Source organism: Ischnura elegans, chromosome 3, assembly GCF_921293095.1.
Source record: "Ischnura elegans chromosome 3, ioIscEleg1.1, whole genome shotgun sequence".
Classification (NCBI taxonomy): Eukaryota; Metazoa; Arthropoda; class Insecta; order Odonata; family Coenagrionidae; genus Ischnura; species Ischnura elegans.
Window position 1 is genome coordinate 98,883,167 of NC_060248.1, and position 20,872 is coordinate 98,904,038.

At 37.5% G+C, this 20,872-nt stretch overlaps 1 protein-coding gene across 2 annotated transcripts in view; it reads right to left on the bottom strand.

The window, feature by feature from the left end:
* The window catches only part of LOC124156239 (ubiquitin carboxyl-terminal hydrolase 32), a 54,708-nt gene extending 34,214 nt beyond the window's left edge, over positions 1–20,494 (bottom strand). The window contains exons 1-14 of one of the 2 annotated variants that reach the window (XM_046530650.1): positions 20,262–20,494; positions 19,707–19,834; positions 19,485–19,590; positions 19,282–19,403; positions 14,649–14,808; positions 14,040–14,279; positions 9,793–9,933; positions 9,498–9,631; positions 9,164–9,331; positions 8,456–8,775; positions 4,415–4,610; positions 3,675–3,815; positions 3,110–3,305; positions 162–331 (exon numbers count right to left, since the gene is read on the bottom strand). In XM_046530650.1, the coding sequence (XP_046386606.1) occupies positions 162–331; positions 3,110–3,305; positions 3,675–3,815; positions 4,415–4,610; positions 8,456–8,775; positions 9,164–9,331; positions 9,498–9,631; positions 9,793–9,933; positions 14,040–14,279; positions 14,649–14,808; positions 19,282–19,403; positions 19,485–19,590; positions 19,707–19,834; positions 20,262–20,319 (2,280 nt within the window). In that variant the 5' untranslated portion in view covers positions 20,320–20,494. The remainder of the gene's footprint in view (positions 1–161; positions 332–3,109; positions 3,306–3,674; positions 3,816–4,414; positions 4,611–8,455; positions 8,776–9,163; positions 9,332–9,497; positions 9,632–9,792; positions 9,934–14,039; positions 14,280–14,648; positions 14,809–19,281; positions 19,404–19,484; positions 19,591–19,706; positions 19,835–20,261) is intronic. The other variant, XM_046530651.1, reaches the window with a different exon arrangement.
* Between the last annotated feature and the right edge of the window lie 378 nt (positions 20,495–20,872).

Here is a 20,872-nt window from a genome sequence, read left to right on the forward strand (position 1 = left end):
ATAAATGAATGAATGATTGACAGTACAAAAATTAAATCCCTAAAATGCATACCACTTCCTTCAAACAACAATTATACAGCAATGAACGATGATTTAAATATTAATTATCACACTCTAAAATGTAAACACTTTTACTTCACACAAATGAAAATGCTGCTCACCTCATCTCTAAATAGCCATAACCTCATGTCTTCAGGACGAATTTTTAGTCTCGAACAAAGAAAGTCATACACTTGCTTTATGGTGGACATACAACTAAAAGCTGCTACATATGCTAAATACCGCTTCGGAGGGGTGGGTAAACTCGATACATAAGCGTACCCAGTTGTACCTATAAATGAGAGAATTTTTATTTAAAAAGATGAATAAGTCATGCTGAAAACACTTTTAAATACTAACTTCTACCGAAAAAAGGGAGATTCAGATTTTATCCAGACCAAATGAAATGAAAAAGGGCAGGAATATTATACCAAAATAACCCGTACTTGTGAAAAGCAGTTTAAAAAGCTGAAATTCAGAAGAAATGGTCACCAGGTTTCCAAGGTCAAAATCCCCAAAGATTCCACATCCATTTCCACCAAATGTTAGCTAGTTAAACTACTTTTCTAAAGTAAAGCACATTCTTTCTTCACTAAAAAAGCAATTAGCAACTATTGTACAGATGAATTTTTACACCATTAGAATATGACCACATTTATGAAAAGGATATTGAAAAAGTGTAACAGACATGATAAGATTCATATTTAGCAACAAATATAGAAGCTTTCTTTGCATGGAATGATCACATAAATACGTTATGGAATTTGGAGGAGACAACCAAAACTTTACTGTCTATAAAAATAATAAGTCACCAGAGTTTGAGGAGCACTATTATCTAAACGAAGAAACCTATTTCAATGGAATTAAAACTATACCACAGACCATTAATTTATATGTTGTTTACATTGATAAATCCTCTGCCTTTAAGTAATTCTTGAACAAATTTTTTCTCAGAAAAATGTACATAATTTACACATAAAATTATTGTGCCCAACTTAGGATATTTATTAGAGATGTGCGAATAGTATCCGCGAATACTCAAATACTAGAAAGTATTCGATATTCGAGGTCTCGAATAGTTATGCGAAAAGTACCGCCTCGAATACCTCGAATACTTTGAATTTCATGTCGTACACTGTCGCACGCACGTCGTTTGTAGTTGACTCGGAAAAATGTAGAGAACTCTAGTCTTTTAGTGCATGCAGCGCCGTTTTAGGCAAGTTGACGAACTACATCAAAAAGAGTTTGACGTGGGGAACCTAAATTGATCCGGGTGAAAAAATCCGAAAATCCCCGGTTTCCCCCACCAGGAAAACCTCAGTGCTGTGGGATAGTAACTACGTAGCACAATTCCCAAAATCTGCTTCCCCCTCCATCCATCAGCCCTCGGCCCCTCCTCCGACGCTTTCCTCCTCTTCGAAATCAAACAAAAGCCCCCAGCTCGCGCAGGTTTCGTATAAATGAGATGAAGTGTTTATCATGTGTCATTTATGGCTAATAAGCACAGGCACTTCGTTTGAATCTTTTCCAGGAGATGAAACTACCATAGGGAGAAACTCAGTGCCAGGGGATTGGCGCATTTCCCACGATCTACTATCCCCCTCCATTCAGCACTCGCCTCACCCACACTGACGCTTTCCTCTTCTCCGAAATCAAACAAAAAGGTCCTCGCTCGCGCAGGGATCGTATTACGAAGACCTTAGCTTCGAAAAAAATATCAAGTTAAACGAGAACTATATAGACGTGTCTCACGCCCCCCTTTTCTAACCCACTGACCTTTTTCTGCGTACCTGCCTCGAAGTTCCCCATTTCTGGAAGTCAAATGCTGCATGAGTACCGTGGGATAGTTACATTAGCGCGTTTCCCAAGATCCGCTATCCCCCTCCATTCTGAGGCTTTCTTCTTCTTCGAAATAAAAAAAGGTCCCAGCTCGTGCAGGGATCATATTACGAAGACCTTAGCTTCGAAAAAAACATCAAGTTACACGAGAACAAAAGAAATGTGTTTCGCGCCCCACCCCCCCCCTTCTCTCACCCACTGACCTTATTCAGCCTACCTGCTTCAAGTTTCCAGTTTCTGGAGGTCAACTGCTGCATGAATCACCTATTAGCCCAAAAGGTGTCTAACAATGACTTTCGGCAATTGATATTACACCTTTGTTGGATTGAAATATTAGTAACGTGCACGTAATTTAAAATAGAACAAGACCAAACGCTACGCATTTCTGACTTTATTTAAGCATTTTACGCGAGGAAATAAATGTCAAAATAGGACGGAGACTTGGCATTCTGGCGAGACTCGATATGAGCAGCAGAGCTTCTCGGAAGTTGATGCGGTATTTTTTTCCGAAAACAGATATCAAGTTACAATTTATGAGTGGTGCTATAAATCATTATTGTTACAGTCCCAGACGAAGGGATATTTTCTCAGGATATTTGGTTTCTCCCTAATAGCAATTCCAATTCATCTTCTTATCTCATGAGAACTCCCAAAGATGGACTCAAAATAATTGAAGAAAATCCGGTGGAGAAGAGCTTGTATTTTGCAAAATGCCTCAGATTGTCAGCTAGCACATGGCAGCAGTAGTGGGGGTAAAGCGATGTTAGTTGAATTAATTATATGCCCAATTGTTTCCATAAAATTAAAATATTCCATTAATCAGCTAAATTCCTGTTCAAATCCTTTAAAGGAAATCAAAATTACTCCCCAAAATCCTGTGTACCTGCTGCATATGCAACCAAGTCAAACATTCCAGCATTCATCGTTTAGTATTCGAGGTATTCGAAATTCGAGGTAGTCGAATATTCGAGCAATGATTTAATATTCGAATTCGATATTCGAATTCGAGAAATCTGCTATTCGACCCATCTCTAATATTTATATAAACTTACTACAGAAAAGGCAGCTTCTAAGAACATTAACATAATAATTTCCTCGCCAAAGCTGAATGATAAACTCACCATAAAGAGGAAAAAGTATATATAGAGACGTAAAATGTAAATTTTAGGGTATAAAATCATATTGTACAATGAACCTAGTTTGCTTATATTAGAAAGAAATAGATCCTTACTAAGAGCAGCAGCTCCATAGCCACCAACCATTCCTGACCAAGCTGTTTGGGTGGCCCGACCTTGGCTCTGCAAAATGGTTTGTTGCTGTTGTTGCTGCTGATTTTGGGAGGCATGCTGCACCTGATGCCTCAGCAATCTAACATTCAAGGGATATAATTCCAAGTCCACTTGATCACTGTTCTTCCGCAGGATAACCTGAATGAGAAAAGAGATAGATGGAAGAAAAATGCTAAAAAGTGGAGAAAGCAAACGGTGAAAAGAACTTGTATCTAAATTAAATTCAAAATTGAAATAGATCACATAAAATAATGCATAGTTATAGATCCGCAAAATTTGCAAATGTGACTAAGCTCAAATAGCTCAAATTTAGGGGTTTTCCATCAGATATGAGAATTTCATTTTTATCACAAATTTAAATGCGATTTTTATCATGCTTCGGCTAAAGCTGTATCCACGAATGTTATTTCAAAGCATGTGTATGCCATGTTGTTCTGCTAAACTATTGCCAGACAAAAATGAGCCAGGCATCCAACATGTGACTGCTAAAGATATTGTGACACTCACCTGCCGTGGGAGAGCAGGAGATCCATCATACCACTGATGAAGCGCTTTCCATAGTGAATCTGGAACCAATTCAAAATCCCTCGATCTGACAAGCACAGTATTCCTCTTCAGTTTTCCACCTTCTCCAGTCAAGGTTATCACCTATGTAAAAAAACCACAATGAAATAATGCTGATAATTGACAATTGCTACAAATAGAATAGCTTTATCTTATGAGAAGCATCTAGCTAGTACTACAGGCCGAAAAAATCAAGGTCCAAGGAAAAAGTTAATCATACAAAGCTAGAAAACTTAATAGGTCCAAATGTCACATGCCTGCCCTTCCAGATAGCCCAAAACCACCATCTCTCTAGTGTTAATCACCTTGAGTTCACGTGTGATAGAGAGAGAGCAGTGATATGGGGATGGGCAGAGTTGATTTGATCTTACTCCACACCAGGAGGAAGACAGGCAAACAGAAGAGCACTGGTCCTCATTTCTTTTCTCATTTCACTGCCTTGATTCATCTCAATTGCAGTTGAAAGTTCATTAAAGTAAAGTTTACATATATGGGAGTTCTTTAAGCAGTGATTTTAGGGTAGTTCATTTATGAAAGCAGATTTCAACAAGTTAAATATTAATTTTAATTCAAGCAACCAAAAGTAGCTTCTTATGCAGTATTATGCTTTACCTAAATAAAATAAGGACCACTTACAAACTTAATCTCTTACATGTAGCAGTGCATAAACACTGATGATATACCTTATATGTAGGATTCACAACAAGAACACTGTTGTCAATAGGTCCAGGACGAGGTGGGGGATAAGCTGGAGCACCATAGGAACTACCAAGACCTCCAAGGGCCACTGCTGAGGATGAGGATGACAGACTATGGGTTGCAACAATTTTCCTCACCGGTCGAGGAGAATGAGTAGGGCTGGATGTTCCACTAGGAGGCCTTGAAAATGGACATAACCAAATCAATTACTGATACATGGAGATCAAAAAAAAATCCCCAAAATTATGAGATATGATACCCTATGTATGATTGTTCTCCTGTTGTATTTGGAGCTGTATGAACATCAAATTATCCACTCAAATTTAGGTTGAATGGCATTCAGCTAAAGATCACTAGTTTCTGATCAATTTCAAATTACAATGACACAATCAACATTCATTAATCTAATTAAATTCCTAATTAGATAACAAATTGTCATCAGTACAAAATTAGAGATGACAGGATACTGGAAGCTCAGTGGGTTAAGCATTGGGCAACTGACCTAAGTGTAAAGAGTTCGAATCCTAAGAGAAGCATCTGGAAAACCTCACTCAAAAAATCCTAGCTGAGTGAGGTGGCCCAGGAGAAGGATCTAGTGGCCCTACCCTGAATAAGTATCTGTGGCTTATTCAGGGATGAACTCTACCTAAACCAATCTGAATCAACTGACAAGTAGCATCACTGGCAGAACACATCCACCAATAAAATGCATGGAATGTATTTTCTTTGGAGATACAGTAGACTCTTGCTATTACGAAGTTCACAGGAGCAAATAACCAGAGGTTCATGATAACGAAGTTTGTATGAACGTTTCCCTTAGGAATTGTCGAAAAAACCGTATATGATAAACGCGATTAAATTACGCAGAAATATATACAAACAGGAAAATTCGTTTCAATTTCTCAACAGAAGAATGCGGCATGACGTAATCGAGGGTTGATATCTTTCCGAAACAGTAAGTCCGATATACGAACTAGATTCGTTCCAAGACCTTGTTCTTAAGTTGATAAACCTACGGTCTGGCCGCCAAGAGTTGTCCAATGACAGGCAGAATGGTCTAGGTCGGGGCAGTGTTGCCAGGTTAGAAAGGGAAACGCCTACAATGGGCTCCGTGAAGAAAGGAGCCGGAAGGGATGACGAGCATGAAGGACCTAGAGGACGACTCACTTGTTGTGGTGATTTGAAGAAAGAGCATGTTTTGGGGAATCAGGCTTATGTCGGTGCTCTCATCGGACAACGTTTTATAAGTATGCGATGGTGTGAGGTGTGTTTGGGAGACAGCAATTGGCTGTAAACTGGCTGTAAAGGGCTGGAAATCCTATCCATCCGTTCCTATTGTGCCATCATCAGACAACTCTTGCCGGCCAGACTGTATGCAAGGCATAGAGGAGTACGGTTATCCTGCGGAATGCAACACTGCATAACAATTGTGCGCAAACTCAAGATTGTGTCGAACTGATCTAGCTGGGCGTGCGACGCAGCTGGAGCAAAAAAAAATCGCTCTCTACAGCAAGGAAGAATGAGCGAAACGCTGAACAGTTCCTAACTTCACACCCAATTCAATGATACTTTGTTCAGATTATGCCCAGAGTGCAAGTTCCTCTCCGCCGCACCGCATAGCAACGGCAAAATCAAAAGGTGCCAAATTCGAAATTTTAAATTTTTGAGTGCTGGTATCTCTGAAAGTGCATAAATCGAATGTGCATAGGAAGAGGACTAACTGAACATCAAATTCACGAGCTGTAATGACTTAGTCACCATGATTCCCCAGGAATGAAGCTTATTATATGACGTTGCGTTTATGGTGAAGGAAGAACCATAATAGGGTAGTTTCCTTCATCAAAGAAAACGAAAGGCATTGATTGCAATTTGTTACCCACCATTAGTGTATTCATAATATACAAATTATTTGGTTTTAGAAATACCGGTTTAGACGAATGGCAAGGGTCAATTTTATCCCCATTTGAAAAAGGCCAGATTGGCGCCCATGCGGTGCCACTCCACGTGACGTCACAGGGACCTAGTTTCTATACGAGTAGATAGGAGTTTTACGTCGTCTGAGGTTACCAATACATGTATGAGGCACAGAGCTCAGGGAAACATGTCTTAATAATCACCTATTAAAACTGGCTAAGGTCGGAAAGTTTTCCTCGTTTGATAAGGTATTAATAATCCTTATTTAAGCCAAGCGCTACCAGCTAGCATGGTACTCTGCTACCTGCTAGCATACTGCGTCGTATCAGCGCTCAGAGCCTCGCCCCAAGGTCACCTCACTTGCGGCAGCGGGAGCCAGAACGACGTCACATGGGAGTTTTCCCGGCATTCATACTTACCCGTCGCGTTTTCGCACGCTTGAAAATTTTCTCTTCTCATTTAATCGCAAAAAATAGATATCGTCAATTAAAAATCTAAAAGTGTAAAATTCGTACTCCAGGAGTTATAATCTTTCGATTTAGGCAATAAAAAAATTATAGGAAACCACCCTATTGACGCTCTTGGTCACAGTACACAAGGAGAACTTAAACGCGGCATGATTATTAAAACTTAGCATAGTGAATATCCACCTTAATGCCATAGCTTGTGTGTGGAACTTCGTAATAAAGTTCATTTTGAAACCGCCGGGACCGGGACTGAAGTTCGTAATTTCGTAAAAACAAAAATTTCGTAATAATGTTTCTTTTCCCAAAGCTTGGATAGGCCTTTTCGTTGGGACCAACGCTTTACTTTGTAATAACAAGAACTTCGAAATAATGTTGTTCATATTAACGAGAGTCTACTGTAAAATAAAAGTAAAAAGGTGTATTATATCTTTTAACACATTCAATGCGGGCCCGATTTTCATGAAAGTCATTAGAATTGGCCGATAAAATAAGAAAGTAAAATAGGGAGAGTTTTTCATGCCATCACTTCCGTTCAAATACTTCTATTTACAAAAGGTGCACACGGGTCGAAAGAGGGACGCTTGCTGAAGGCCATGCACACGATCGGAAGACTCGGAAGTGGATATTACTCACGCATGGAGGTGGAGAAAGGGCTCCTGGCCCGACTGGCAGAGCACGTCAATTGATATGCTCTGTATCTTGGCTTGGACAGGATCAAGTCAATGGACGTGCTCCGCGTTGAATGTTTTAATAAACATTTTCTTAGACAAACTACTAATAGAGAAAGCTAAAATGAGCCTCTACCTTTGCATTTCATACTATAACTGAAGAAAGAAAAAGAATAGTGATAAAAGGAATATTTTACAGATGGTAAATATGCATCATGAAAAAAAGGCAGACAAAAACACAACTGATTTGATTCATAAAGACAACACCTCTTCATATGAAGACTATTTGACCTTATTACACTAGAGCTTGAATCACACGGTCATTTTTTCCATTTTTCTGAGAGGTAGCTCCAGCAATAGCTTTTCAGGGAACAAAGAAACGATCCCTCGACCCATCATTCCCTGAATCACACTCTCATTCCCACCCAATGGCAGACTCAGAGAGGGACTACAGCCCTCCACTTGGGTATCCAATTTACACAAGATAAAATGGCAATTTTGTTGAGACCCACACTACTGCTGGGAGGTTATCCCACAGTCTCCACTTAAAACCCCACTTGTCCCTATCCTAGATCACTCATTGTTCCCACAGTCCCTTTTTCCATTAATTATTCCATCACTTTCTGTATTTACAACTGTTATTCAATAAAAAGCCAAGCTTAGCATTACAATTATTTATAGCAGCCATACGATCTGATAGGTAGAAGGAGCTCTGTCCAAGCTATGGTTTCAGCAACGGAAAAAGGGACATGCTGGGTGATGGAAAAAGGGCTGGAAATCCTATCCATCGAGCGGAAAATGATCATAAACATTCATTTTTTTCCACCATTGCTGAAGCTGCCTCTCCACAGAGATGGAAAAATGATCGTGTGATTCAGGTATAATTAAAGTGGCTCTACCAATTCATGACTTGAGCAGTACAATTCATGTGTTTTAGTCTAGGTGACATGTGACAATAAATAAAATAGCATCTAACCTGGAACAGTCCTGGGCTAATAAGGTGAGGGAACTAGAACTCGCTTTCTTTGGACTTGCAGTACGCTGGAGGTAAAACCTGGAACCAGCCGAAGATGTTGATGATGATGGAGAAAAGTCTGAAGTAGGTATATCCCCAGGAGGCAGAGAATCGCCAAATCCAGAATCTGCAACTTCAAATGGTCCACCATTCCTTAATTTCGAGGATGAGTTCATTCCAACACCTCTCTTTAGGCTGCCAGAATTACTCCCCGAAGGACTACCCCCATAAGTACTTGCCAAACTAGTCTGACTTTCACTCCCATGCACACCAGGGGAATTCTGAAATTTAAAAATAAGATTGACTCTCTATAATTTAAGCCAGTGGCGTTACTATGGAGGAGAGGGGGTGAGGGGGATATATCCACCCCCCAAGGACTCAAAGAAATTTTAAAAAATCAAACAATTGTCTAGTTTTGAAATAACTTCATCTGCTTAAATTTAAATTTTAAATGCCAAAATGATGTAAAATGTATTTCCAGGTATGTCATTTTCAAATATTTTCCTGGAACCCCACATTGCCTGGAGGGGGGCAGCACCCTCATCCCCCGCCCAAAAGCATATTCCTAGTTACCCCACTGATTTAAGCGATGCAAAGCAGTTTCAACTTGCTTTTACGTGATCCATTTATGCAGAGAAAAAATTCAACCTTCTGTTAACCAAAACTCACCGAGTAGTTAACATAATCATTCCAGGCACGCCACCAGTGTATTGATATTAGGTACCAAAATTGGCCCACTTGAAAACCTCGCCTCTCCTCTCTTTCCAACCATCCTCGAACTATTTCAGCTTCTTCTTTCCTGCTTACTGGCCGCAGACCCAAAACAATATGGCACACCTAAATATTAAATTTACACAGTATCATAAAAAAATTCAAAACAACACACACAGCATATAAATCTAGTCATATTGACTTTCCTGGGAAATTATCACACAAATCAAAAAATAAAAGTAGGGAATTCCCTAAGTTTCACAGTCTCACTCATTCCTAATTTCTTTCTCACCTGAAAGAGGAGATTCAGGAAATCCAAAGGCAAAGAATTTCCCACAGTCCACATTAGATATTCTTCCTGAGTCAATCCATCCTGGGATGATGACTGTGAATTACGACGGATTTCAGCTATCACTGCATCAGTATCTGTTGATGTGATGAAAATAAAATTATTGGTAAAAGAATACTTACGGTCTGAAAATAATCTATGGCTGTACAAGTAAGTAAAAGTTGGTATACAATTAAACACCTCAACATTATGTAATGTACACTCATAGGCCATCAATGTCAGTTAAAAATGAACATACCCAAACTGCCATACTGATCTTCTGCGAGTTCTTTCGCTGATCTATTCTCACGCCTTACAAACAAGAGAACATTTGCCATGTGTCTCAGCTCACTTTCATTTAAAACCCCATCTCTGTCTCCATCAAACACTTTAAAACAAACTGAAAAGTAAAGATATGGATATTAACTTGCTAAGAAGAAATATGACCATGAGCTATTCATATCCAATTAAAAAGGTATTATATAGCAACTCTTAGGACTACAGTCAAACCTCTACATAAGAAAAAGTTCTTAGGATTGGGATTTTTTTTTATAAAGAGATTTGTGTTGTGGATTTCTCTTTGGATTATTATAGATAAGAGTTCATTTAATTTCAAAATTTCAAGCTAATTTGCCTATTTGTAATATGGAAATTGCCCACTACCAGCATTGATAATGTTTTCAAGCATCTCATCATGAGAGTATACGTACATGTTCCCAAACCAAAAATATACCACAGAAAATACATGTCTACACCTATGAGCAAGTACTTCCACAATGAACCACTGAACATAAAGACAAAATAGAACTAAAATAAAAGACTTAGGGTGCGATTCATAGACGCCACTTTAGGCTAAATTATACTTTAGGAGGGCTAAAGCCTGCTTACTCCTTTTCATAAACACTACCTTAGAGGAAAAATGACCAAATCGTCACTTTACCATAAAGTGCCCAACCCGAGCTCACTTTAGGGCTAAAGTGTCCTTTATGGATGAATAAAAATGGCCACACCAGCTGTTTTTGAAGTTGAAATATGATATAAATGTTCCAAATCGTCCCGGATATGGCTATAATTGTGGGAAATTACACCACGTGAAGATATTTTGGGTTACGAAAATTAATAGGAATTAATTTTTTGGTGTGAACACAGCAGCAGACAAACATTTTTCCTAATAAGATACCAGACCTCTGTGGAATCCGTCTCTTTTCCTTGAATTCACCGAGTAAGCATTGATGGAGATGATCCATTACTTAAATTCTACAATTGAACACTATCGGTCATTATATTACCTAGGAAATTTTTATGATTACATATGTGATAATTACAGCACAGTAAATGTTAGAACAGGAAGGCATAATTTATGTTGATTTTGAATACAAGCTAATTATTAAGTTCTTAGGTTATTTATGTGTTTATATTAGAGATGGGTCGAATAGCAGATTTCTCGAACTCGAATATTGAATTCGAATATTAAATCATTGCTCGAATACCTCGAATACTACAATTGCGCAAAGCATATTAAACGTATGTTTCTTCTTCTAAAAAAGGTATACAGTGGAACCTCGATCTATTGTTTTTCAAGGGGATGGACGAAAAAACAATGAATGCGGGAATTCTCGACTAGGTTGCCTATGCAGCAGTAAAACTCAGGTTTTTGGCGAGTATAATTGTGATTTCCTTTAAAGGACTCAAACAGGAATTTAGCTCTCAAAAATCCAAAGGGGACACACCATCTTGCTAAAAGAATTATTTCCTGCCAACTCGGCATTTCCACTGCTACGATGGATTTCTGTCTGATGTATACATTCTTATCTACCAAACGCCATTTCAGCAGCACGCCCATCTGATACTCGGCTTCATCCAACTTGTTATTTTCAACAGGTAGCTCGCTTTAACCCCTCTCCTACTGTCAAGTGCTAGCGCACAATCCGAGGAGTTTTGCAAAATACTCACACTTCTCCACCAGATTTTCTTCTTCTTCAATTATTTTCAGTCCATCTTTGATAGTTCTCACGAGATAAGCAGATGAATTCGAATTGCTATCAGGGAGAAACCAAATATCCTGAGAAAATATCCCTTCGTCTGTGACTATGACAATAGAGATTTATAGCATAACTCATAAATTGTAACTTGATATAACTTTTCAGAAAAAAATACCGCATCAACTTCTGAGAAGCTCCGCTGCGAGGATATCGAGTTTTGCCAGAATGCTAAGTCTCCTTCGTATTTTGACATTTATTTCCTTGCATAAAATGCTTAAATAAAGTCAGAAATATGTCATGTTTGGTCTTATTCTTTTTAAAATTATGTGCACATTACTAATATTTCAGTCCAATAAAGGTGTAACATCAATTGCCATAAGTCATTGTTAGACACCTTTTGGGCTAATATATGACTCATGCAGCAGTTGACCTCCAGAAATGGGGAACTTCGAAGCAGGTAGGCAGAAAAAGGTCAGTGGGGGAGAAAGAGGGAAGGGTGAAACACGATTCTATTATTCTCCTTTAACTTGATATTTTCCTATGAAGATTTTGATTTATGGTCTTCTTAATATGAACCCTGTGCGAGCTGGGGCCTTTTGCTTGATTTTGGAGAGGAGGAAAGCGTTGGAGGAGGAGCCGATGGCTGATGGATGGAGGGGGTAGCGGATTTTGGGAATTGAGCTACATAGTTACTATCCCACGCCTTTGAGGTTCTCCTGGTGGCGGAAACCGGGTATTTTCGGATTTTTTTCACCCGATCCATTTCAATTCCCCACGTCTGACTCTTTTCACCGCTCTAATCTGCGAATTTGATGTAGTTCGTCAACTTGCCTAAAACGGCACTGCATGCACTAAACAACTAGAGTTCTTTACAATTTTCCAAGTCAACTACCAACGACATGCATGCAACAGTGTATGATGCGAAATTCAAAGTATTCGAGGTATTCCAGTATTCGCTGATACTATTCGCACATCCCTAGTTTATATTCTAGAACTTCCCTAGGAGATACTTGAAATGATAGCGAAATTCTGTTTATATTGGCGTCAATGGTCTTTGTAAGCAAAGACTTGATTTTCATGTTGTTTGGCCGGCCAAATGCTAGTTTCTATACGTTGCGCTGTACTTTAAGCATTTTCATTCCATAATTGCTTAATGTACCCTTTCCACATGCCTATATATCACATTTAACATTTTACTATTTCTTTTATTTTGAAACTAGTGTTTCTGTTTCATTTTTCGACTACCCATTTGAATGTTTAAAATGACGATATAGGATCTCTTCACGAAGGGCAGCAATAAAAAAGTAAAACATACTTTCCTTCAAAGTCATATTATCTGCAGTAAAGCGATACTTTCTCGAGGATGTAGGATTGTTATGAAATTATCTTTACACAGTATCACAGACTTCACTGAACTTTTTTACAACAAAATTTGTGAATGGATACTTGGTGTTAGCTATTTACATGTGTAGAGGAATCATTTAGAGTAGACACAGAGATATAAATCCATTCTCAAATTCAACATGTTTCATTTCGTGGTCATGCATTCATTCATTTTGATGATATAGGTATTCTTGTGTGTCCATTTCCCTAGTATATACAGCCCCGTACGTCCACATTCCAAGAATTAAAATATTGGTAATCACAAAAGAATTCAATACACACCCTTACCTCCTTCAAAATATGCATCCACCTGAGACAACCTCTGATTGGTAAACCTTCAAATTAAATGGTACAGTTTCACGTTAACGCGAGAGAATTTCAATATTTCACCCACCTTCAATGAACGCATACTATCAAACTTCGACTAACATGCGGTCCAAACAACCATATATGCAGTTAAACATACAAGATGATCATAATATGTCGTGAAAATATCAGCATTTGAATCTTTACTGTGCTGGAAACATCAAAGAGCATTGCCATATCACAAAGCTAATTAAAAGTGAGCTTTTATTCAGCCAACTCAGTCATTAACGCAGAAAAAAGTTAGTGGGGAAACGCAGTATTCATTTACATTTGGACATTATATGAGAGAACGAGAAAATGCAGCTTTATAAAATCTTACCACAATACAAAACGGAAAGCCAGTCACCAGAAACCTGTAAACAACTTCGCAATTAATATCAGATGCCAACTTTCTGTTCACTTTTTTGCAGCATTCGTTGCCAACACTCAAAATTTCAATGCATGATCGAGACTTTAGCAGCTGAAGTGCCACTTTATAAAGTGAGATCCTTGAGACGACTTTACGATGTACTTTAGCTAAAGTCTCACTTTACCGTATAGAGAGACTTTTTAAAGTGAACGATTTCAGTGTCATCTATGAATCGTATCCTAAGACATAACAAACTGTTGATAAATCATTATAATCATGCAATGATATTTTTAAATTTTCATCACAAATATGCAAAAGTTATGCCACATACAGTAATGAAGAAAGAGCAAAGGATATTTATGAACTCTTTTGAAATTTTACACTAATAACATTAAATTTAAATTTGTATTTTTGTTAAATCCTCACATTTTTGGCGCTCAGTGAGAGGTCCTCTGCAGGCAGCCGATATTCCACATGCCATTTCCTTAAAATCAATATGCCCATCCCTATTTTCATCAAATGCATGAAAAACGCCTTGGCAAACTGAAATGGGTATAGGAGGGCATACCAAAGGTACTAATGTCTCAAGGTCCAGCTTTCCAGTCCTTGACTGGCCTTTTAAATGCCAATACTGCTTCTCTAATTCAATAATATCATTCTCTTCCACTGTAAAAAAAATCGTCAATCACAGGGTCAAATCAGGTCATTGTATGTATCTCAAAAATGTTAATTTAGCCAGATTAAAAGAGATATACATGACTTAGACTACACTTACGCTTACAAAGTGCAAGATATGTTCAACAATAATTAAGAAATCATTCTCCTTATAAATAAATTAATTAAAACCAAACATTATGATACCTCCACTGCACAAACGCTCAACAATCGCCCACCGAATAAAATCCACTCAGCTAGAAGCCCTTGTAGTGCTAGATGAGCGGATTTGATTCGGTGGGAGATTGTTGAGCGTTTGTGCAATGGAGGCATTAATTAGTCCTAAAAATTCCGCACAAATGCTGTTAAGTGAAAACTTACAGTGGGTCACTCCAGCCAAAGTCTGGTAAAATGTAGGGGTTTCTGTATCATTGGATAATGTAACAGCACATGGTTCTGATAGAAGCCACCTCGTTAACGATGTGGCATCTGGATTTGCTTGCAGCCATTCTCGGAACTCTTCAAATGGTACTTTTTCATGCTGAAATAGAGAATACAATCATTTCAGGAGGTTCCAAAATGTATATTTCCTGCCAGTAAGGCTGCGAAACCTGAGATAAGAAGATACCTGTCTTTTTCAGAAATATACGGTCCACATGGCCAAGAAAAATATTCTTCAATGTTTTTTTTTTCAAAGAAAAGAAAAGGAATGGAGGCTTAGAAACTACTACTTCTTACCTAATTTATCCAATATTTTATGAAAAAATCTTCTGCATTAATGTGACAGTGTCAAAATGTATGAAAAATAGTTGGTGTTTTTCAATCATAACTTTGAAATACTTTTAAAAAAGAGAAATCATATCATAAATACACCATACTTACGCTTTTTTAAGGTTATTTCACACTTAATAATGCTATTTACCCATCGACACCAATATGTAGATAAAATTCAACGGATATTGTATAAGACTAGGTTAATGCTTGTGGACCAGATATTGCCACCATCCCATAGGCATAAATTATACTTAGGTGCAACGTTTTCATTGTAACTATCCTGTATAAATTTCTTAAATTATTTTTTCAATCTGAATCAGGATCCATGTTAATTTTCCTCAATCAAATCAATTTTTTTAATCCCTTAATTCATTTTTCATGCATTTTCACCAACTAATCTTGAAGCCAATATTACTTATGTTAATACTTTTTGTCTTCGAAGGGTCCTACTGTACTTGCAAAAAGTCGAGATGCCTAGGTTTTAATGCTGTATCTCTATAACCACAATATATTTGTAGTAAAAAAATAAACAGGAAGAGAATGGAAATTTATTTCTCAATTTCTTCAACATCCAAAAAAACTCACCCTTGGATAAAAAATTTTCTTATCTGGCTTTAAATGTAAAAGTTACTTTGGACAATAGGGTAAAGGCTGAGGACAAAAATTCCACCAGGAATTCATGGAAATGGATAGGAGTTACGAAGAGAAATAGGATAAAAACCAACAGAATCTTATCAGAATGGTGATGATAGAAAATTGCAGACACTTACGATTACCAAAAAGAAAAAACTCCTTTTGCCAACAAAAGTAGGACAAAAATTGATCATATAAAAATTGTCCAAAGTAGAGGTAATTTTCAAAATAAAATAGTAACTATCCTCCCCACTGTTATCTTGTTTCTCCTATTTCCACTTGCCACACATGGAATGCTGATGAGGATTCTACGGTTCTTCAGCTTCTTCTTTCAGGGGTTGGGTAAGAATGCACTTGAATTAGCAACAGCAGAAAAGATATGAACATACAGAAGTGCATCAGAGGCCTTAGGAAAGAGGGTCAGAAGGTGGTTGTTATCAGATGGTTCATTCCACAGGTAGCCTACTAAAACAGTTGACAGAGTATTAGGATTTGCAAGCATTGCTTCTGCAGCAAGAAAAGTCTGTCAGCTAAGGCCCTCATTGCATAGCATGTACACCACGGATGTGGAAAGTGATTACCCAGCCAGTGAAATGTTTTCGGATGCAGGTGGTCGTCTTAGGAGTACAAGGGGAACAATGAGGCATGATGATTAATCATAAGAGGTACAAAGTATTGTGTGGCTCTGTGGGATTAAGTATATTGAGAATTAACCTAAAAGAGAGGCTCACAAACTTAGAGAGGGTAGAGCTATTTAATTCATATGACAGTGAATTAAAAAACACAGGAGAAAAAATGGCAAGGGAAAAGAGCTCCCAATGAGGCATTTATGAACAGGAAAAAGTTAATTTTGATGGGTAAGAATGTAAAGGAGAGACTAAATGAAATTCTCATCTGGAGTGCATTGACTGGAAGCATTTTAGAAGTGGATAAGGAGGAGGAGACAGGAAGAAAGAAAGACAGTGAAAAAAAGGAACGGAGGAGTGCTGACATGATGAGCGAGGAGAGGAAACTGCAAGAGGGTATGGAGCATAAATAACAAGGTGAGAGGTGGGTCCTCAAAACTATGGAAGAAGGAAGGAAATTGGGCAAGAAAGAGACGGGGAGGAGGAGACAGGATTCATTCGCACAATGTAAAGGAATACACTTGATGCACGACTTGAAGATGGAATTTCAAGGTGGAAAGAGGGACATGCAGTGGTAAGTAACAAAAAAGGCAAATGATAGATTATTGCTAATCAAATTTTAAAAATATATATATAAAATATAGAAGCTTTTATGTATTTACAATTAGGTACATATTTTTCTTTGACCCATATACATATACTGTAGGTTTTTAAAATACAAAATGTACCATCGTTTTTAAAAATCATCGATAAAAATAAACATTATTAAAATATTTAAAAGAAAAAAACCTTTTATCCCCACCCAACTATCAATAATGAGGTGTCAAAAAAATGGAACATAAGGCAAATCCACCATTATGTTGTACTCAACATCAACATCAAAAAAGCTAACAATTTGATCCAGATATTTATTAATTTACTATTAAAGGAAATATTTCAGCGAACATTTGTCAAGCAAGAATTAATTTATTTTTCACAGGGGTGATTGGTATTTTTGTGGCATAAGATGCAGCAAGTTTGCTTTCCAAGCCTTAAGAAGGTGTCTCTCTTGGGGATGAAAATAATGTGATGACACTGAGAATATTGGGGGCCAAGATTTGAAATAAGAAGAGCAAGGGAAACTTCCAGATGTTGGTAGGGAATGGTTTGGAGAAAAACCCTATACCTTGCATGGCAGCAGCAGTGGGAGGCTAATGTTCTTCACACCACTCTCCATAAGACAAGGGCAGAGCCCAAATACTACGAAAGCCATTATTTAGGCAAAAATTAAGACAAAAATGAAAGAAGAGGTACATTGGGAGCATTTATTCATAATTGGCTCAGTGATACTTTGTTCATAATTCCAGTATACGCTGTAGCAAAGTCCAGAATGCATGATTATTGTTCCTTTTCTTCTTTCTGCCAATAAGCAAAATTTATATATTTATTCATTCCCTCAATAAAATATTGAGTGATCAGTGAACCGACGTTTTGTCGTTTTCATGAGTCACATCACCTCACACTCCCAACCTAATCATTAAGTGAAGCAAATCCCTCAAGGTGGCTCAATGAACTGATGGTAGAGGATTTGCCTAATGTTACAAAAATTGAGTGAAACAGTAATTTTTTCCGTCATGATTGGAATGATCTCTGAAGATGTCCCTCGAAAGAGATGGAAAAAATGACCGAGTGATTCAGGCTTTAATATGGATAAGCTCAAGTTTAATTCTTATTTTTATTAATTATCATGATATTGTTAAAAGATTATTTTCTGGGAGTGAGCTCATGGGTGGATAACGTAAATTTATAAAATGCTTCTCTTGCACATCGCAAATCCGCTGCAAACATGTTCTCTACATTTAATGCAAAAATTCCATAAAATTTCATACTCCCGATTACCCGGGCTAATGATGGGCATAGACGGCACCAATAATCGGAAAACACGGATAACCCAAAGTTTTCACTTAAATGTCTTGCAATGTTCTTAATTTACCTAAAACAACCAATATTTTATTATTTATGCAGTTACTCTGTTCCTCAATGAGAGCTTTCTTCACCAGACCGCGATCTTTGTAGCGGAGCGCGGACGCGCACTGCAAGGCTTGGAAAACGGTGCTCCCGTGAATGCAGCTAACGTACGATCGCTTCCATTTAACGAAGGGGATTCTAACGGAAATAATAAGCCTGGTTTATCCTAGCATTAATACAGTAATTCCGATGATTTTGCATCCGATTTTATTTTTTTATAAAGATTGCAGAAAAAATTGAAAAACTTCACAGGGACACTTGAGGAGAAGCATTCGCTTTACAGGTATGCACTGAGCAAAACCCGTGATATTATTGAGCAAATGCAGGGGAAGTGTATGCGAAGGAATGCAACCAAAACAGCTATGGAATTTCCCTTGAAATGTAACCTCTTAAGTATCACTACTAAGTATGCTTACACTCAGCATCCATTTTGGAAATGGAGGCAGAGTGGGCTGTGCTGGCTGGGTAAATTCACTGACGTGTGTTGAAATGATTGACAAATAAGCTAAGCGATTAGAATGGTAATGTAAGCATAGGAATGTACAATAACCAGCCAAGCTAAATGATTTTTAATAACAAATTTCCTGCATTGAAGTGCTGAGCAAACTGATGCCCAAAATATCAGCTCCTTTGGATCCAAAGATCAAAATTGCCCGTGAATAAATCCCAAAACAACAAATATATACTCATTCAAAGAGGAAACATGCAACCCTTCAACCCACAAATCATCAAATTATAACATTGTAATAGAGTTAAAATAGTCATCACTTGATTGAGGCATTAATTTAGCATGCAGTTAGATCTTAACACCAACACAAAATTTAATCATAAAAAGAGAAGCATTATTATCAGCTAGGTATTTCATTGCCAGGGAATAAAATTTCAATACAATTTTTAGTACAGTAATTAATTTAGAATAGAGGTGTTAGATGTTTTTAAATGATTTGTAAGCGCTAAGACAAAAAAATACCAACCTCAGAGAAAAGTTGCAGAACTGATTCTGGAACAAATCCTCCTTCGCAAGCATGAACCAGTCTGAGCATTTCATCTTTGACAACAAAACTTCCATTTTCATTTGAATAAAGGCAAAATAAAACTGAAAAAATAACATTGGAATTAGACGAAAAGGCATTAAAATTTAATTCTCACGCGGCACAGTAGTCAACGAACTACTTACATTTAACCTTCTCTTCTTCTTTCCCTCTAGTGAGCAAAACTAATCCACATAGAAGATCTTTCAATGTTATTCCTTTTTGAGTGCCACCACAAGCAGTGTAAATATACTAGAAATAAATAACAACGCACAAAGTAAATTATAATTAATAAATTATAGACCGTAAGCATAAATTATGGATGTTTTTTAAATCATTAACATACAGAGTTGATATCATATACTCACTTCGGCCACTGTTGATGGAACTCCCTCTCCAATAACATCTTTTACAAATGCATGTTTGGTAATAGAACCATTGAGCGTGGAAACTCTTTTAAATGCCTCTTTTAAGCGTTTTAGTTCCGCTTCTGACACTGCACAATAGCAAAACAAAAAATAAACACCTGGGTTTGATGTTGCCTTCCAGCTTACGTAATGGATCAACATTGACTAATGGAGCGTTTCCGTCAATGAAACAGCATGTATAAACACTTAAGGTTCGAAACCACTTTACAACAGCCGGTACTTGTAAAGTACGTCATTTATGGAGAAAATGATAATCTATGAGAAGTAAATGCGCGTAAATACACCAATGACTACTTCTAGATGGAGACTAAGGAGCAGTCAAAGACATGTAAGCTATGCATTAAGTAGTAGAGCCTCCGCAATCATAAAATATGTAACATACAATAAAATCAGAACTGAATACCAATATGAAATCTTCTACGGATACAATGGTGATAGCATATAAGGAATCGTAGCAGACGGATCTTACATTTACCAAAGGAATATTTCACTTGCCTCGTTTAACTGCTTCTTCATAGGTCATACAGCAAGGTTTAGAATCTTTAGCCCCCATTTTTCGTAGTTTCGTTTCACGTCACTATCATCCTATATTACATAGCTACAATTACAGCGAGAGGCAACTCGTACATTCACGTCCGAATGTCCACCATCTTGGATACTCAGGAGGTTATCGACGCATAATTTATGAACTTAATTAATTGACTTTCAAGATAAATACGTTTTTCATCCCTAGAAGCATTCTAATAAATTTAAATATCATTCAAGAGATAAAAATCATTGAAACAGCAAGGAATTCGGCACTTAATAAAATAAACAAGCTTCAAATCCCCTGATGCCTCTTTATTTAGCTATCGTCATTTGTTATTAAGGGACAACTGCGAATTTGAAGGAACCAAATAAGATGTAATTGAGATGAAACGGACAGCCTTATTTAATCAGTATGTAGGATGTAACTAATAAAAAATCCTTAGATTCGTAGGAAATTATGCCAGCATATTATGAAGGCAGAATCCTGCATCCGAAAGTGAAGGAATGACATAAATGCTCCGAGCGGCGCTGGCCATGTCCATGTTTCATTTTCTGTGAAAAATAACACTAAAACATCC